This window comes from Crocodylus porosus, unplaced genomic scaffold (genome assembly GCF_001723895.1).
Source record: "Crocodylus porosus isolate Cpor-Errol unplaced genomic scaffold, CroPor_comp1, whole genome shotgun sequence".
Lineage (NCBI taxonomy): Eukaryota > Metazoa > Chordata > Crocodylia > Crocodylidae > Crocodylus > Crocodylus porosus.
This window is the reverse complement of record NW_017728931.1, coordinates 25,662,986-25,682,225: the sequence shown is the minus strand read 5'-3', so window position 1 is coordinate 25,682,225 and position 19,240 is coordinate 25,662,986. Positions and strand designations below refer to the sequence as shown.

Here is a 19,240-nt window from a genome sequence, read left to right as displayed (position 1 = left end):
CGGGGCGCGGGGAGAGGATGGTCGGGCTGGCGTGCAAGTGCCCGCGCACCCGCCTGCCCGTGGGAGCCAGCGCCTTGGGCGCCTTCGTCCTCTGCTGGCTCTACGTCTTCCCCGCCTACCGCCTGCCCGCCGAGAAGGACATCGTGCAGGGGGTGCTGCTGCAGCAGGGCAAGGCGTGGAGGAGGAACCGCACCGCCGGCACCGCCTTCAGGTACCCGCGCCCCACTGCATCCCGTCCCCCGGGGCACCCGGGACCTGCCTCCCCCCAGCTCCGGGGGTCCTGGGGCAGCCCCGGCCGCGCCGCTTGCAGGCTGCTGCCGCGGAAACTTTGTGGGGAGGTGGTTTTTTTGCGGGGGGGCAGGCGGGCGGACATTGCTTGGTTGTTGGTGCGGGGAGCCGGCACAGCATCCCGGGCAGCCGCGGGGCTGTGGCGGGCAGGGCTGGCCCGCGCCGGGGCGCTCCCGGCTCCCGCCGCAGTGGCGGCAACAAAGGGAGGGGGGGAGGGAGAGACCCTGGGGTGCTGCGCGCGGCTCTGCGCGCGTGTGTATATATCTGCGTGTGTATGTGCATGTATATCTATGTCTATCTGCATGTGTGTGTGTGTATGTGCGTGTGTGTATATATGTGTGGGTGTGTGTATGTGCATGTGTGCATATATGTGTGTGCGTGCGTGTGTGTGTGACCTCTTCCTGTGGCCGGAGCACGCTGCAATCCAGGGGGAACTTGAGGAGACCCCCTGCCCGAGGTGCCCGACTCTGCACCCTTGGGGGGGGAGGGTGGTTTTTCTTCGCTGAGGCTGAGGAAGCTGCGGGCCCCCTCAGAGCCGGGGCTGGCAGATGTGCCCGTGGCCCCCCCTCTTCCTCCCCCCGTTGCGGCGGGAAAGGTGAGTGCTGCAGTGCTGAAGGAAGGACCCCGTGCCCGCAGCTGAGGGGCTGTCAGGCGAGCCCGGGTGCAGCACCCGGCTGTGGCACCTTGAAAAGTCGTTTCCATCCTGGCTCCAAGCCAGACTTCCCCTGCCTGATCCTTCCAGCCTGATGTTTTTCTTTCCTTCCAGAAAAAAACAAACAAACCTAGAAAAACAACCCCCCCACATCTGGATTCCTTCCTTTCCTAGTAGAGGGGCAATGGTGGTCAACTTCCCTCCGAAAGGGTCCTCTTTCTTTGGGGAATAAATAAATCACCTTCGGATTTCCAGGGACTTTTCAAGAGGCAGGGCAGGGTGGCTAATAATTCTCATTATTAGCTATGAGAGAGTCAGTCTGCATCATTTCTTTTGACATCTTTAGGGTTTGTTTTCTGGGTGCAAATTGACTGTCGGCCACCTACCCTATGCTGGGCACTGTTTGGGATGTGATCACTGGAGGGGACATAAAAACTTTCCACAGATTTGTGCAGTGCCTCTAATACTACCTTCTTCCTCAGCCTTCCAGGGTGTCAGGGACTATGTGACCCATCTGGAGTGATAAGTGGGCATATGTTCATATTATTTCCTTCCCTATGCCTGAAACAGGCTCCACATTTGCCGGCTCTGTATTAATGAAAGGGAAGAAGTTCTACAGAAAGGGTCCTTGTCCCAGGTTACTGAGCAGAGAATAAAGCAAAAAAAAAAAAAAGCTTCAGCTGAGAAGAAACCAGATTGAGCTTTTCAGATGTAGATGCATCTTAATTGATTTGGGCCACAAATCTATACTTTTCCCTATGGGTGATTTTTTTTTTTAAAGGTCTGGATAGGTGATTTAGGAAATAAGGTGGCTATATTTTTGTTTTTCAGTTTTGTAAACCAGAGTCTTGGTTTGATGATTGTGCTGCAACTTTTACATTCAAGCTTCGTTTTTAGCCATTTTGCTCAGACTGTTTACAAACAACAGTTTCTGTTGACTCCTCTCCTATTGCATTTATGCCCATATTTTCTGAAAACTTGTGAAGCCTAGTGATTACTGCAAAGTTGCTCTGGAAAGGGAAGAAACACTTCAAAAGAAAAGTTGTTGCTGCCTGTTTCTGTTCTCATTCCTCAGCCTACTGATGTGAGGGGGCCCAAAGGTGACTTCAGTGGGCTTTGGGGATCAGGCACTTACTGAGAAATAAGAACAAGGGGATCTTTTATAGGACATTTGCCCTGGAAGTAAAAATTAGCATATAACAAAACAATTAAATGATTATGTCACAGATAATTAAGCAATGAATATTTCCTGTGCACATTTGCTCCTATTAACTTTGGTAGCAGGGTATACTCTTAAATCCATGGCAGGTAAACTTGTCTATACGGTGAAAGTATTAACTAAAACAATGAAGTCTTTGATTATAGGGAAATGCAAGAATCTTTGTGGCTTTATATTTAGAGGCAAGCATGCTATGAGCCCTCTATTTCAATTTTTATTGGAAACTAAAGCTGTGAATGAAAGCCTCTTTTTTTTCCCTGCTCCAGCAAGGAGAGCAACAGAGCCATTTTCGAGTCTTGTGCATGGACTCTGAGATCTTTTGTAGCTAATAATGAGAACTTATAATGATAAGTTTAATAAAGTCCTGTTACTATGTAACTGCCCCTCTTCCATGCAATGTTATTATTTTGGCTTTATTGAATGCATTATTTTACTTTTAAAATGAATATGGATGCAACTGATTATCATTCAAGAACCTATTAGAAAACGTATTTTTTTAGGGGTCAGAAAATGCAGACTTTTTATCAGTATTCTTTTAAAATAGAGAGCCGTGATTATTCATTGTGCTGTACAGACATGTAAGTAGCTAGACCTCTGACATGCGTAGTTTTATATCTAACCATTTTGCATCTTCTTCACTTCTGTGAACTCTCTTGTCTCTCCAGACACTCATTTGAACCCTTCTGCCAAATTGACTGCTTCACAGTTGTTAATTTATCATGATGCTTCTTGTAAGTTGGGGAGTGTTATCTCTTATGTTACAGAGAGGGACAGAGAAATTAAGTTTCTTACTGAGTTTGCAGAAGAAGTTTGTGCCAGTCAGGGATGAGAACCCCCCCCGACATTATGAGGGTCAATTCAGTGTGTGAGCTATATATCTCACCCTTCCTATGCCTCCAACAGCTTACAACATTTGATGTAATGAAAAGAAGCCTGTAGAGGCCAACCTAATCCTGGCTCTCACTCCAGCTGTTTAGCTTATTCCCTTTTTGCCAACTTTCTTGCCATGCCTTGATGTAACTTTTTAGCACATAGGAAGGCTGCCCCAGATAGCCTTAGATCTATGCTGTCCATGGATTCCCTTACTTTCCTTGGCTGGACCCCCTCCCTCCCTCCCTGTCCTTCTCATCACCACAGACCCCGGTTTTCTCTGTTAAAAAATCCCAAATTTTATGATAAAAATCCCAAATTTTATGATTTAAAAACCCCCAAATCCACATTTTTCCACAATTAAAATGATACAACACTATATATATAGGTATCAGTGTCGATACTTCAACCCTCCCTGGGAGTACACACAGCGGCAGGCAGCCAGCCCTTGGGCCGCCCCTTGGATGAGTCTCCCATGGCTCCGTACTGCTCCCCCAGCTGGGCCCACAGTCACTCATTTTGGCTCTGACCCCAGGCCCCAGGCTCCACATGCTGCCCCAGCTGTGTAGTGCCCCAGCCCCCACTTCAACCACCAACCCTGCCCCACTGCTCCCTCACCATGGTTGCCTTAATCTGCCCTCCCATGTCACCTATGCTGCCTCCCCGCAACCTCCCAATAGACTTACCTACAGGCAGCTGGGGGACTTACTCTCCACCTCTACCTGGCTCCTGTCTACCACAGATACATGCATGTGGCACCTCCTGCGTACTACGCCCCCCAGCCCAAAGCATCCCTTAGCAGGCTGGAACTCTGCCAACCTGCAAGGGGAAACCTGCCATTTCCAACATTTTTCTCCTTTAAAGGAGAAAATCTGTGTTTTTCCATGCCAAATGGACAACCTAGATCTCTGCTTATCATGGAGCCCTGTGTACATTGACACAATTACTTATCCCTTCTAACACCTCGTGCCTGTTGATTACAGGCTAGCCTTTTGGTGGATCCTGGTTCTACCTGGCTTATTGCCATGGATGTTAATTGTGGCCCTTTTGGCCCTGACTGTGCCTTAAGGACTCTAATTGTGGCCTCCAGCCTCCCCCATTGCCATGCCCTGTGGATAATACTTTGTCAACATTTTTACCTTCCTGTTCAGGCCTCAGTCCTATTGGCTTCAGCCCACCATTATTCTGGCTGCAGGCCTCCACTCTGGCCCACTTGTTCTTGCCCAGCTTTCTCCACCTTAGCCCCTTGCTTTTGCTTTTGGCCACACTGGGTTTCAGGTTTTTTGCCCTATCTTGCCCTCTTGGGCTTAGGCTTTGACTGTCCTAGCCTCAGCCTTCCCCTATCTCATCCTCCAGGTTCCTAACCCTGTCTTACATGCTGTCCCAACTGCCATGAAGTTGCTGACCCAGCTAAGGCTGTTCACAGTCAAACCCAGCCCTCCTGGGGTCATGAACTCAGGCAAGGCTGCCCTTACTTTGTGACAGGCCCTAAGCTTTTAATTGGGTTCAGTCCCTTGAGTCCCTGGCTACAGAGCTGCTGTCTCCAGCCTCTAAACAGTTTGGCTTTAGTCCCTTGCAGCTTCATGGATCTTAGATCCTAGAAGGGCTCTATTTGGGCTTCAGCCTCCGGTACTGCAGGTTGCTTTCCAGCTACCCACAGTTGTGACCTCCATAGCACCCCTAGTCCTCTGGTACTCCAGACACAAAATGTAATACGTGAAACACTTCAATTTCTAATGCAGGCTTGTACCCTTGCCTTGGGTCCCCCCATGGCTGATTGATGAACTGGGGGGGGGGGGGCAGCGCACTCAGCAGCAGACTCGGATGTGGACCATCCGTATTTGATTTAGATTTTGCCTGAATCGGGGACAGTGATTCGATTCATTGATTTGGATCATTGTCCCAATTTGATTCGGCCAAATCTGAGTATTTGATGCTGATTTGGCCATAGACACAGCTTTAAATATTTTTTCTACATACCTCAAGGTACTAGGAGTGGCTCATGAAAGCTGCGATGGTGGGGCAGATGGAGCATCCCAGAGGAGTGTGTGTGTGTGGAGGGGGGCTCAGTGTGGGGAGGCCCTACATGCTCAGTGTCGAACCTGGAAGTGGTTCAGCTGGAAGGTCAGCCACAAGGGGACCCCGGATGCCCCCCAGGCCCAGGAGGCATGAGTTACTGAGCTAGAGGGGTGTGAGGGCCCCCCCCCCCCGCATGCTCCCTGATGGAACTGGAAGTGGACCGGAAGTGCTTTTGGTTCACTTACAGGTCTGCTGCCGAGCATGCTGGGGATCCCCCCAGGCTTCTGTGGGATGCTCCATTGCTCACCATCGCAGCATTCACAAGCTGTGTGGTACCTTGAGGTATGTAGAAAAAGCATTTAAAGCTGTTTCTATGTCCAGTTTGTCAAATCAGAGGGTTCTGATTTGATTCAGAGAGATTGAAGGGTCTCCTGATTCAATTTGGATGTGGAGATTTGGCCACTGAATTGGGCTGAATCTTCGCTGAATCAAATCAGCGACCAAAGCTGCACACAGCCCTACAACCTATTGTTATTGGCATCTTTGCAATTTAAATGGACTAGTAACTGAGAATAGCTAAAATGTCTGCTATGGGAAAGTCTTTGATCTGTGACATTAATAATTTTTAGCCAATCCAATGGAAAATTGTCTCACTTCTTTAGTTAGTATTTTGACCTTTGTATAATCTGCGATATTTAAGTTTTAGCAGTTGGTGACTTTGTAATGACTTTATTTAATGAATGTAGCTTGTCTACAAATAAAATGGCTTGTCTTACCCTTGAGATGTTTAACCTTGTTACCTCCCATTCCTTTTGTGGCTCATTCAGTTCAATATTTTAATCCTGCATCCTTTATTTACGCAACAAAGGAAGCCGTTTGAAGAAGCCTCAAAGTGTTTACATTGGTAAATACTATAACTTAATACATTGAACAACTTCTTTGTTAGTAACTTTAAATTAAATAATCTTATACGTGATAAAAAGATCCAGCGCTGTCCTCAACCAGCTGTCAAATACAACATTGTTACTAATACTCCCAAAACATTGTATTATAGTTATAGGGTGGGTTGGTAGTACCGCCTGTTAATAGTGACTGACACTTCTGTCTCATTCAGTGTACAGTGGGGACTCAGGATTAATCAGATTTGTGTAACGAAGGAGACTTGTCTGTTAAGATACCTACTTTGTCTGTTGTTGGAGTTGGAAGATGAGTAGTAATTGAGGAAGGGGATGGCAGGAAGAGAAGGGATGATGTCATGATTATGGAGACTGTGGAGAACCAGAGCTGCCCTGGAGAACTGGATTCTGTGTCTGCTTCTGGTAAAAAACGTCCTATGTGATGCTGGGCATCAATCTTAAATCACTGTTTTGTTGCACATGGTCACTACTGGTATGTTCCTCATTTCTGGGTGGTCATTTTGAGACTCTGGGGGTCTAACTTGCAGAAGGGTTGAGCATTTGGAGATGCTACTGGAATCAATGGAAGTGGTGCTTTAAACATTTAAAGTGCTGTGTAATACTTAGCTGTTTAGCTCTCTCAAATTTGGCATCCAAAATGAGGGAAAATTACATCTTAAACTTTTCTGTTCCTCTATGTCACGTCTGTAAAATGGGGAGGATATTGCTCTCTTGCCTGATAGGCATGTTGTGAAAATAGATTGATTGAAGTTTGTGAAACACTGTAATGATAAATGCAGTAAAAGATTCTGTGAGGAAATCAATAGTTTTGTTTACAGTGCAGGGTTTGACTAGTGGGCAATAAATAAGGCATGGGCTGCATATAGAACAATGGAGAGAAAACCAAATATTGAGCAGCTGCTCATTAATTCAGTATTGTTTATTCTGTAGATACTTGGAGGTCCTGGCAAAAAATAGTTGTTATCATATCATTTTGTGACTATGATACAGTAATGAAACATAACATATGCATATAAAGGGGCTAGATTAAAGTTGCATGAGCAGATTCAATTCTGCATTTCCCTAACCGTTGAATTCTGAATTCCTGGATTCAATTCTGGACTTCCCTAACCTTTACAACCTTCATAATGTTCTTGTAATGCATCGCTCTGTCTGGAAGTATTATAAAAAAAGTGGCCAAGCATCGTTTCTCATTTTTACAGGTTGGATTAGCAACGATACCTGAGGGGAAATGACTTGTCCAAAGTAACCCAGCAGGACAGTGACTGAGTGGTAGTGCCCTGGTGTGGATCTGTATCTATTTCTTCTTATAGAGCTTCAGTCCTGCCTCATGTTGGTTTGGATGGATTGCTTGCTTTTTAAACAGAGCCTCTTTAAACTCAGGCTTCACACAGAGATAGCATCTACCTATGTGCTGTGTCGCTCAAGATCAGGGGCTTTGTTTTATACCATTTTTCAGGCTCTCTATTATTTCTTGAACATAAATGCATGTGGAACTTTGCCACACCAGACTTTAGAATGTAATCTTGTAGTAAATCTTTCAGCATTTAAGATTTTATTTCAAGGAGTAGTGTCTTTCTCAGCTGTGTGGTACCACTGAATGCATCAAGTCAATGAGAATCTGTCAGTTTTTGTTCACCCTAGATCTAGTCAATGACAGTTACATAACTGTCAATATCTGAGGGTTTGTTTTGAGGTAAGTCTGAGGTAAAGGTGCAAGCTGCTCCAGTTGACTAGCTAAGCTTAGCCATTACTTAAATTTAATTTATAGAACAAATAATTATTCACCGTTGTTTCCAAAGCTTGCATGAAATAGGTGAGAAGAGTGGACTAGCTAGGAAGCCAGGCCAGCTCCACTTTGTCTGGTGACAGTTTTCTTAATCCTTCTGATAACATTCAAACTTTGTACTTTTAAAGGGAGATCCACCACATTTTCCTCACCTGAGTAAATGGGACGGTTTCAGTTGGTATGTGTAATAGAGCACAAAGTGTGCTCTGTTACTCATAGGGGAGTGAGCAGCAGCCAAGCAGCTGGCAGGTGGCTGCCACCCAAAACAGGTGCAGTGACCTGATTGGGAACAGGGCCCAGCTTTCCCTATAAGAACAGGGCTCTGAGCAGCAAAGCAGCAATTTTCTACTAGAAGCTGGAAGGACACTACTGACTGGACCTGCTGCTTACAGCACTTGGGTGGTCTGGGGGGACTATGGGGATGGTAGGAAGTTCCCTGTTCTGGGTATGACAGAAAATTTCACCCTGCTGGGATAGGATTGTCTGGTGGGGCTACCTGTAGTGGGGTAGTCCCTGGAAATGCCAGGCCAGTCATTTTCCCAGGGAAAGGTGAGTGTGGGGCACCTTATAACCCCCAAACCCCATAACCCTGTGGGTATTAGGGAACAACCTTAAGCCAGGTGTGAGGCTCCAGAGGATTGAGCCAGATTTTTGCCTTTTTGCTTTTAGAGTTTATCTTCCCATGTTAAGAATGAGGTTCAAGAGGACAGGGAAGTTGTTTGGACTGAAGTCTTTGTCCTGTGCTGGTTGTCCAAGCACTTCAAATTACCATGCTTAATCTGAGACTTTTAGTTTGCCTATTTCTGTCTTTTTCTGTATAATACATATATCTCCCAGGGTGTAAAGAAACTACTAGTGCTCATGAATGACTTGTGCCTCCTGAGGCTGGGGGGACACAGAGACCACCCGCAGGTGATGGTGTTGGTGGTGGGGGCATGGCAGTGGTGAGTGTGGACCATCCACAAGTGGCTGCAGTGACATTGGTGGCAAGGGTAGGAAGAGCGGGGACCACCTGCAGGTGGCCATGGTGACGTCAGTGGCAGAGGTGAGGGTGGGCCGAGACACTGGTGGCAGCATTTGCACTGGCCAATTTCAGGGGGGGCACATGCCCTCCAGTGCCTACATATCACCCATGCTTGGGGTTAACAATGCAGCAACACTTTCCCTCCCCAAATTCAAATGTACAGAGTTATATATTCATTTAAGGTACTGTAGTTTATCCAGATCCAGAGTGGGGTGGCTGAATCTTTTCAGCTTCTCTAGGGATAGCGCCTGGAACCTCCCCTTCCTCTTGCCCACTCTGACCACTCAGGAGGTCCACCTTGTCATCTCATCTGCCATGTCCTTATGTGATGGCTGGACTTCCCTTGCAGCTGCTTTTAATCCTCCAGTTTAAATTTAAACACAAGCGTAAGCTAACCACTATCAAACCTAAAATTCGCCTCCAGCCTGGGTCTATCATGTAACCTCCTGTCTGGGTCACCTGATCCATCACTTCTGCGCCAGTCCTGTCAATCACCAGGCTGATTGCACTGTCTGTGCCTGGGGTGAGCAGCCATCTTCTTAAAGGGTTATCTGATAGTCCTTCCAAGATCCTGGAGTCAGCTGATTGCCCCCTGGCTCTTTCTCTTCTTTAGTAAATGGGGCAGGGGCATCATTACAGGCACATATAGAAATCAGGACACTTGCTGAAGTGCTGAACCGCCCACAACTCCCTCTGAAATCCATAGAAGCTGAGATGGCTCAGCTCTTTTGGAAAAGAGGGTGCTCTGACTGACATGTCTAAATATGATGTTAGGTTTCTAACATCAAGCATTCTATTATAAGAATAATTTCCTAAGCGCTTGCTTACTGACAAATTGAGTCAAATCTGACATTAAAAGATTTGAAATGCAAACATGGTCTTGGGACTTTATACTTATGCTTTAAAATATAACTGGGGTTTGTACTGGATTGGCAGGTGCTGCTTGTGTGGTATTGATAAGGAAGTCAGAATCCAGGTTTTTGTGTACACCATCAATTTAAAAACCGCATTTCTCTCTGAAAATGATGTACCTATGATGTAAGTAGCACGTAAAATTCTTCAAATGTTGTTGCTTGACAGCATTATGTGTAGTCAGATTTACTGCTTCCTTGGTAGCAATATACAGTCCTTTAGTATAGCAAGAAAACAGTTTAAGCCATTTAAAAAGACTGGAGTGCAAATGGTATACCAGTTAGCAAGGGATGAGGTTTGAGAATACTTTCATTTCAGGGGTGTGTGTGTGTGTTTTAGTTGATTAGATGTTCAGTTGGATATCTTTTTTTTTACTTTGAATTTTCATACTTATTTTTTTAAAGCATAACCCCAAACTCTAATATTCCTGATTTGAATTTTTTTTTTTATTATAATTACTTTCTGTAATCCTTTAGTAGGTATTAGGTTCGGAATAAAGCTTGTACTTGTCCTTGCATAAATTGTGCCAGTGTCTGTCCCAGAATGAGAATATCCTGAGATTGGTGTGTACGTGCATTGCCTCCTAATTGGGGCTTAATAGGGGGCTTGTTGCAGTGCTGCTTTTCTGCTACTGCTTCAGTAATGGGATCCTGAGATAACTGTACAGGTGTAATTTGCAATATCCTGGGATAAAGTTTTACCACCTCTTAGCCAGGTAACTTTGGATATGGACCTCTGTACAATTGCACTTTGTTCTGGGATAATCTGGGTTTTTTCGGATAAATACAATATATGTTTGCAGTCTACTGTTTACTGTTATTACGCTTACTATTACACATGAATTACAATAGCACTGTCAGTCCTCAGCAGAGATCAGACTGTGTCGTGCAAATGAGAGAGTCTCTGCCCCAAAGATCTTACAATCCATAATGAGAAAATGGACAAAAAAAATATTTGTTTGACAGTGGAGCCAGTAAATTACTTAGCCTCACAGGAAACACTTTTTTCTTGGGAGCAGATATTGCAGAGGGTGTGAACTTGTGCCTTTGGGTTTGACTGGAAATCTATTTAGGATGAATAGCAGGGTGAAACATGTGGAGGAAGGAAATCCTGAAGGCTCTAGCCAAGGTGTTTTCCAAATGCCCCTGTCCTTCAGGAACCAAACAATAAAAATAGTGAAGAGGTGCAAAATAACATTCTTCATGCTCAAACATGAGAACTTTACTTTTCTGTGAGGTAGGAGACAAGAGGTAACAGAATGTCCCTTGTAGTTTTTTGGGTAAAATCAACAAGTCTGATTATATTGGTTTCTCCTTCCAGCCTGCAGTGCATACCAGCTAAGGCATCACCCTTGTAATCTTCGATTGGGTTGACTTTCCAGCAGAAAGAAGATGGCAGTGAATTCTTTAACTTTTTCCCTTCAGCTGCTCCAGGCTACAGTACTCTTTCAACTTGATTCCTTATTTGCTTTGGGCATCTGCTATGTAACTACTTTGAATAGCTTTGTTTCGTTTTGTATTCCTTTCTGGTCTTTCTCATCTTTCAGCTGCTTTAGGTCTTTCTTACCTATCTGGGTGCCCTTGAGCTGTTCTGGTGCTTGATTTTTTGCTCACTGTGTTGTACTAAATTTAGTTAAGGGGTGTGCGGTGAATGGAAATTAAATGATTTCATAGATTTCTAGAGTCGGAAGGGACCTGGTAGATCATAGGGTCCGACCCCTGCACTAGGCAGGAAAGAGCGCTGGGGTTAAGTAACCCCAGCCAGATGCCTGTCCAATCTCCTCTTGAACACCTCCAGGGTAGGGGAAAGCACCACCTCCCTTGGAAGCCGATTCCATATTTTGGCAACCCTTACCTTAAAGAATTTCTTCCTTATGTCCAATCTAGATCTATTCTCCTTCAGTTTGTGGCCATTATTTCTGGTAATCCCAAGGGGTGCCCTGGTAAACATATTGTCCCTATTCCCTTCTGGCCCCCCTGATGAGTTTGTAGGCAGCCACAAAATCGCCTCTCAGCCTTCTCTTGCAGAGGTTGAAGAGATTCAGATCTCTCAGTCTGTCTTCATAGGGTCTTACCTGCAGGCCCTCAACCATATGAGTAGCCTTTCTCTGAACCCTCTCAAGGTTATCCATATCCCTCTTGAAGTGCAGCGCCCAAAACTGGATGCAGTACTTCATCTGCATCCTCACCAATGCCGCATAGAGGGGAATTATCACTTCCCTACACCTGCTCGTGATGCACCTGCTGATGCAAGAAATAGTGTGGTTGGCTTTGCTTATTACCTCATCACACTGGTGACTCATGTTCATTTTCGCATCAACAAGGACTCTGAGATCTCTTTCCACTGTTGTGGTACTCAAAATGGTACTCCCTAGTCTATAGGTGTGTTGGAGATTCTTTCTCCCCAGGTGCAGCACCTTGCATTTATCCTTGTTGAATTGCATCCTATTCTGATCTGCCCACTTCTCCAGTCTGTCCAAATCTACCTGAATTCACTCCCTGCCTTCCAGTGTGTTTGCTATGCCCCATAGTTTAGTGTCATCTGTGAATTTGGACAAGGTGCTTTCAACACCTTCATCCAAATTGCTGATGAAGAAATTAATCAGTGCTGGTCCAAGGACAGCCTTAGGGGACACCACTGCCTACATCCCTCCAGGGAGAAACCTCCCCATTCACCACCACTCTCTGGGTGCATCCCATAAGTCAGCATCTCACCCATCTTACTGTGAAAAAATCCACATCACAGCTACTCAGTTTATGCCTAAGAACTGGGTGCAACACTGTGTCAAAAGCCTTTTTAATATCCAGGTAAATAACGTCCAGTTCCGCTCCTGCATCTAAGGACTTTGTGACCTGGTCATAAAAAGAGACCAGGTTAGTCAGGCAGGATCTGGCTGCTGTAAACCCATGCTGGTTGCCCTCACCATTGTGCTACCCACTGGCCCCATGCAAATGTGATCCTTAATGATTTTTTCTGTGGTCTTGCCGAGAATAGAGGTGAGGCTAACTGGCCTATAAATACCCAGGTCCTCCTTCCTTCCCTTCTTGAAGATAGGGACCATGTTGGCCCTTTTCCAGGCCTCTGGGATCTGTCCCAATTGCCACGAGTGCTCAAACAGCTGCGCCAGTGGTTCTGCTATGTCATTGGCCAATTTCTTTAGTACCCTTGGGTGAAGTTCATTGGGGCCCGCTGACTTAAATATGTCTAACCCTTCCATGTGCCCCTTCACTAGGTCAGTGCTAACCATTGGTGGACTGGTACTACTCTCATTCCAGACTATAGACTCCTTGGGAGGTGCATTTGTATCTGTGTCCAGGAAAACAGAGGCAAAGAAGTTATTTAAGAGCTCCGCTTTTTTCATCCTATCAGTTATGACTTGCCTTAATCCACTCTGTAGCAGCCCTGTGTTACCCTGTGCCTTCTTCCTGCTCCCTATGTACTTAAAGAAGGGCTTCTTGTTATCCTTCTTGTTATCCTCCTTCTTGCCAACTTGAGTTCTGTATCTGCTTTGGCTTTTCTCACTGCTTCCTTGCAAGCGCAAGCCAAATAGCTATACTCCTCCTTGGTGGTTGCCTCCTGCTTCCGCAGTCTGTAGGCCTCTTTTTTCCTCTGGAGGCTCCCCTGGATTTTCCTGCTCAGCCAAGAAAGTTGTTTGGCTCTTTTGCCACCCTTTGTGTGTACTGGGATGGTGTCCCTCTGTGCCTGTAGGATCAGTCCCTTAAGGAACTCCCACCCTTCTTGGACCCCCATCTTACAGATGTGATTACCCCTCAGACCCACCCTAACCAATCTCCTGAGCTTGTTGAAGTTGGCCTTCTGGAAGTCTAGCACTAATGCTCTACTATTTGTCTTTCCCACCTTATGCCAGATAGTGAATCCTATCAACTGGTGGTCACCGTCCCCTAGATTACCTTGTACCTGTAGCTCCCTCATCGAGTCCTCCCCTGAGGCCAGCACCAAGTCAAGGTGTCTCCCCTAGTGGGACTGCATACCTCCTGTGTTAGATGCAGGTCCTGTATGCAGGTTAAGAACCTACGTGAATGGGCAGACCTGGCCGACTGCTCCTCCCAGCAGATATCTGGGTAATTTAGGTCATCCATGACAACTAGGTCTTTTGAGCATGCTGTCTTTGAGAGCTGTTTTGAGAATTCTAGGTTTAACTCTTCCCCCTGGTGTGGGGGTCTGTAGTAGACCCCCACTACCAAGTCCCTTTCACCCCTACCCCCTTGTAATCTGATCCATAGGACTTCGATTTGCCTGTCCTCTGTCCCCATCTTTATTACAGAGGATGTATATTGTTCCCTAACATATAGAGCAATGCCCCCCCTCCCTTTTTCCCCACTCTGTCCTGCCTGTATAGCCTGTAGCCTTCAAGGCCCACTGCCAAGTCATGGGTAGGGTTCCACCAAGTTTCTGTTAGACCAACCAGGTTGAGGTCTTTGTTTGCAAGCAGGAGTTCACGTTCCTCTGCTTGTTTCCCATACTTCTAGCATTAGTATAGAGACACCTAAGCCCCCTGATAGGTTAGTATTACCCTATCATGACACCTAAGCCCTTAGTATTCCCCTATCATGATTTTCAGTGGGCTCCTTAGTACTTACCTGGTCATTTCCAGCGTGCAGTTCATGGCTTGTCCTACCCGATCTCGTCCTGAGCTCAGCATCCAGGTCCCCTGACAAAGCTAGTTTAAAGCTCTGTGTAGGAGGTCTGCCACAGAGAAGAGAATAGATTTTTACCTCTTGGAGAGAGATGTAGGCTGTCTTGTCCCAGCGAGGTCTTATCCTGGAAATAAGGATCATAGTCTAAAAAGCTGAACCCCACACTGTGGCACCAGCTCCGAAGCCATGAGTTGACCTCCTCAATGGGCATGGCCACTGACTGGGAGGACTGATGAGAAGACTACTTGCACCCCCAAGCCTCTAAGCCTGTCTCCCAGAGCCATGTAGTCAGTCATGACCTGTCCTGGACTATTCCAGGCTGCATCATTCGTTCCAACATGGATGAGGACCATGGGGTGGTAGTCAGTGGGCCTGATTAGGTCTGGAAGACTTGCTGTGATGTCCCGAATCTTAGCTCTAGGTAGGCAGTATACTTCCCGTACTGTAGGATCTGGGCGGGAGATGGCTCCCTCCAATCCTCTCAGGAGGGAGTTGCCCACCACAATGTCTAGATGTCTTCTCCTGTGGCTGCCTGGTTGCCTCTCAGCCTGTCTGCTGGTAGCTGTAGACGTGGCTTCCATTGCTGTACTCTCTCCCAGTGATGCTAGGGCATCATACCTGTTTTCCAGATGCACTGGGGGAGTTATACCAGTAGTACAGTGTCTAGCTCTGCAATGTCTGGATCTGGAGATGGCCATCTTCCATCCTTCTGCATCAACTGCCGCCTGTGGTGCCTTCCCTCCAGGTGTGTAGTTTGCAGAGAATGGAGGTAGCCCTCAATCTTTTCCTCAGTTGCCCTGATCCCCTGCAGCCTGCTGACCTCTGCCTGAGGTTCCCTCACCTGCCTCTCCAGGGCCTTAAGTTGAGGAATACATGCAACAGGGGAGGGGACTTCTGGTTTGCCCAGGCCCCAGAGCCCCTGCCAGGCAGCTGCCATAGACAGGGGACCCCTCCAAAGGCCCCATCTGGGTGCTAGCCCCACAGGAACTCTAAGCCAGAAGTGACACCAAGGCTAGGTCCCTGGCTGTGCTTCGAGTCACCACCCCCATTGCTGTCCCCCTTCTCATTAACTTACCTGAAGTCTCTGTCTGGAGTCCTCCTCTGCAGCAGGGGCTCCTGACATGTGGAGTCTCAGGCCCCCCTGCTCTCCCTGCTGCACAAACTCCCTCGCAAACTCTGGTGTGCTCCTGAAGAGTCCGCCTGCTTGCCCGGCCTGTTTGCCCAGCTCAGGAGTGCAGCTCCCACCTGGCACCACTAAGTAGGGAAGGAAGGGGAAAAAAACCCCTTCCTGATTCCCTACAGCTGGCCTGGCTCCTCCTTGCCCTTCCCTGCCTTGCCCACTTACCTTTCTGCAGTGGCTCCTCTCTGCTGGTCCTGCTGCTCTGCTCAGTGGGATCAGTGGGAAGCCGAGGGCTCACATGTGCCTATTGCAGCAACTGGGCCCGACTGGGGCTGGTTTGAAAGTTCCCATGCTTTTACAGCTGCCGATCAGCTGTTCTGCATAGGTGTGGCTAGCCCTGTGCCTGCTCAGAAGAGTCTGCCAACAAGCCTCGCCTTCGTCCACCTGGAGCCCTTGGTGAGTGGTTCCCCACTGCCAGGGGTCAGTTGCCTTCCCTGGGTGCCCCCATACCGAACCCACTCCCTCACAAGCTCTGGCATGCTCCTGAAGAGTGTGCCTTTTACCCCAGCCTGTTTACCCAGCTCGGGAGCGCAGCTCCCAGGTAGCATTGCTAAGTAGGGATGGGAGGGGAAAAAAGCCCTTTCCCGATTCCCTACAGCTGGCCTGACTCTTTCTTGCCCTCCCCCCCCTTGCCCACTTACCTTTCTGAAGTGGCTCCTCTCTTCTGGTCCCGCCGCTCTGCTCAGTGGGGTCGGTGGGAAGCCGAGGGCTCATGTGTGCTGCTGCACATGTATGTCTACTCTGGCAACCGGTCCCAACCAGTGAGACTAATTCTGTGTCAAATCCTAATTTATTGAACACATAAGCAATACTGATATTTAAGCAAGGCTTTAAATGTAGTAACCAACTTCTGAGTGAGCCTTAGAAGTCAATATAGATATTCTTACATGCGTCTTCTGATGAATATAGTGATTTCAGCTGGCCAGGCATCTGTCACAGCACTGGGGTTCAAGTACTTGTTTCTTTTCCTGTGTATTGCTCTCCCCCAATTTTAAGTCTTTTTCCCTTAGGTTTTTATATTTTTTTTTTACAGTTCTCTTCTGTATGTCCCATATATGGTTATGTCATAAATATTCACCAATTACCTTTTACAGTAGTCATCTTCCTGTCAGACTGCTGTCCACACCCTATTGTCTCAGATAGATAAACACATCCTCTTTTAACTTTCTTGCTGACACAGTTGATACCATGGGCTGGCAATTATTTCAGGCAGAGGGCTGCTTACTGAGCTTTGGCAAGCTGTCGGGGGCCTCATGGGTAGCCCCACCCCTTGATAGGTGCTCCCGCCCCCTGGTTGCCATCTTGTGACTGGAAGTCCCTCCTCCTAACCCCTAATCTTTCCCACCCAAAGTCCCTCCCCTTGCCCTCACAAGTATTCATTTCAGCAAGGGGTTTTCCCATCTTGGAACCAGAAAAATACCAAATTATATTCTAAAAAGCAAACATCTACAGCATTCATTAATTTGATTTTAAAAAATACGTTTGTCCTGATTTACACGTGTTTGTGTAGTGTATATAGAGGAGCTTGCACAATGTTTTAAAATAAAGTCTTACTCTTTTATATTGTAGGGGGTGTGTATAGGTTTGTGGGGGGCTATGGGTGTGTAGATATGTGGGGTGTGGGTGGGTATGGGGTTTGTGGGGAAATGTTGCTGGGATGTATGAGGGGGTGTAGGGCTCTGCAAGTATAACAGTGTGAGGGGGGTGTGAGTGCATGTGTATGGTGGGGTGCACGTGTGGGACTTACCACATGAGCGCGCACACACACACACACACACACACACACACACACGCACACATGCACACACGCACACACACACATACACTCTGCCTCTGCCTGCAAACAGATACACATACACATGTGTGATGCAGTGAAGCCACATGGTGCTGGAGCAGGGCAGGGGCAGGGGCAGGAAGAGAGTGAAATGGCTGTGGTTGGGTGGGGCTAGGTTGCTCAGTTCTGCTGAGGACTCCCCCTGGGTCCTACTGCCCCGGCTCCTGTCAGCTTTGACAGGCAACCAGGAACAAATACTACTTTACTAATTTTTTGGGGGATCCCACAGGCCAGATAGAATGGCCTGGTGGGCTGGATTTGGCTTGCGTGCTATATTTTGTCTGCCCTTGGTTTATACAGAGGTCACCCTAAACTGTGACCCAATTGCTTTGCTTTTAGTTAGTGGCATTAGTTATATCAAGGCACAAAATGATGTTGCTTATGCTCAGCAGTTTGCTAAGGTGGCTTTCAGGCCTACAACTGTGGGTATTTAACTCTCTCAAAACCCTTCTTTAAAGCTCCAGTCATCATACAGACTAGCAATCTAGATAAATGGAGTGAGAATGTTTGCCTTTCTCCCTCTCCTACTAAGACAGTAATCATTTTCAATGTCCTGCTACTGCTGATGGCTCAGAGACTTCCATTCCTTATGTGCCAGATTGCTGGTTATTAGACTTTCAAGGTAAATGGCAGACTTTTGCTTAATGTAGTACTGAGATTGAGTTCCTGTTTATCAGAATTTATCTTGTGCAATGTATAGGGAAGTCTAATTTAAAGTTTGCTACATAACTGCTCACTTGTACAAACTTAAAAAAATACAATCCAAGTAGATCAACTACTTATTTCACTTTCTTGCAAGAAATCTTTGCCTATTTTTGGCATGTTTGGAGTGTCATGCTGGGAGTGCCCATCACTCCAGCATTTGAGGAATTGCTCTCTACTTTCTCTTAAAGACCAGTGAAATGAAACAGTAAAACCTCCATTTTATAACTATGGATTTAATGTTTTTCTAAGCATTTTACAATAGGCAAATTTCAGCTCCTATTATTGCATGCATCTTCTTAAATAAGATCATTGGTGAATGTAGTAATAGTGGAAGTTGAGCAATTATGGGAGACTTTAATGTCTCTGATATCAATTTGGTAACAAATGTGATCAGTAAAGTAGAACAAAGATACTTTGGAATAAGATGGGCAACAGATTCCTTTGTCATAGGGGTGCTAAATCAATGAGAGGTGATGTTATTTTTAGATTTGGTTTTAGCAAGTAGCATCAGTCTTATAGAAGAGCTTGCTGTGGAAAATAATCTTGAATCAAGCCTTCATAAACTGATTCCGTTCAATTTAAATACTATATCGAATCTAAGATGACACTGAATATCATAGAAACATAGAAGTAGGGTTGGAAGGAACCTTGTAGATCTTCAAGTCTGACCCCCCGCCTGGGCGGGAGAAAAACTGGACTCAAATGAGTCCAGCCAGGTAGGCATCAAGCCTCTTCTTAAAGACCCCCAGGGTAGGAACCAGCACCACTTCCCTTGGAAGTTGGTTCCAGCTCCTAGCCACCCTAACTGTGAAGTAGTTCTTGCAGATGTCTAATCTAAAACTAGATTAGATGTGTGATGGTCATCGGGCACCTGTGTCAGGACAGGTGTGTCCTTCGGCAGCTGCATCCATGACTGAGCAGTCCTTTTAAGGAGGACCCCGGCAGATGGAATGAGGAGCCCAAGCCCCAGGAACGGAGGGACTCTGGGGAGCTCTGTCGGGGGAAACAGTCCCCCGGGACGCTCAGGAGCAGAGGCACCAGACGGCTGATCCATCTGAATGCCCATTACGTGGAAAGGAGGGTGAAGTCCTCAGTAAGACTGTGGGCACCTGGGAGACAAGATCCCAGGAGCCTGTCAGTGGACACTGACTTCTTAAGTTTAGTTCTGATCCT

At 46.7% G+C, this 19,240-nt stretch overlaps 1 protein-coding gene across 1 annotated transcript in view; it reads left to right on the top strand.

Moving 5' to 3' along the window:
• The first annotated feature begins 6 nt into the window (after nt 1–6).
• ST8SIA1 (ST8 alpha-N-acetyl-neuraminide alpha-2,8-sialyltransferase 1) overlaps nt 7–19,240 on the top strand; it is a 245,270-nt gene continuing 226,036 nt past the window's right edge. The window contains exon 1 of the mRNA XM_019544425.1: nt 7–211. Coding sequence (XP_019399970.1) covers nt 18–211 — 194 coding nt within the window. The 5' untranslated portion in view covers nt 7–17. The remainder of the gene's footprint in view (nt 212–19,240) is intronic.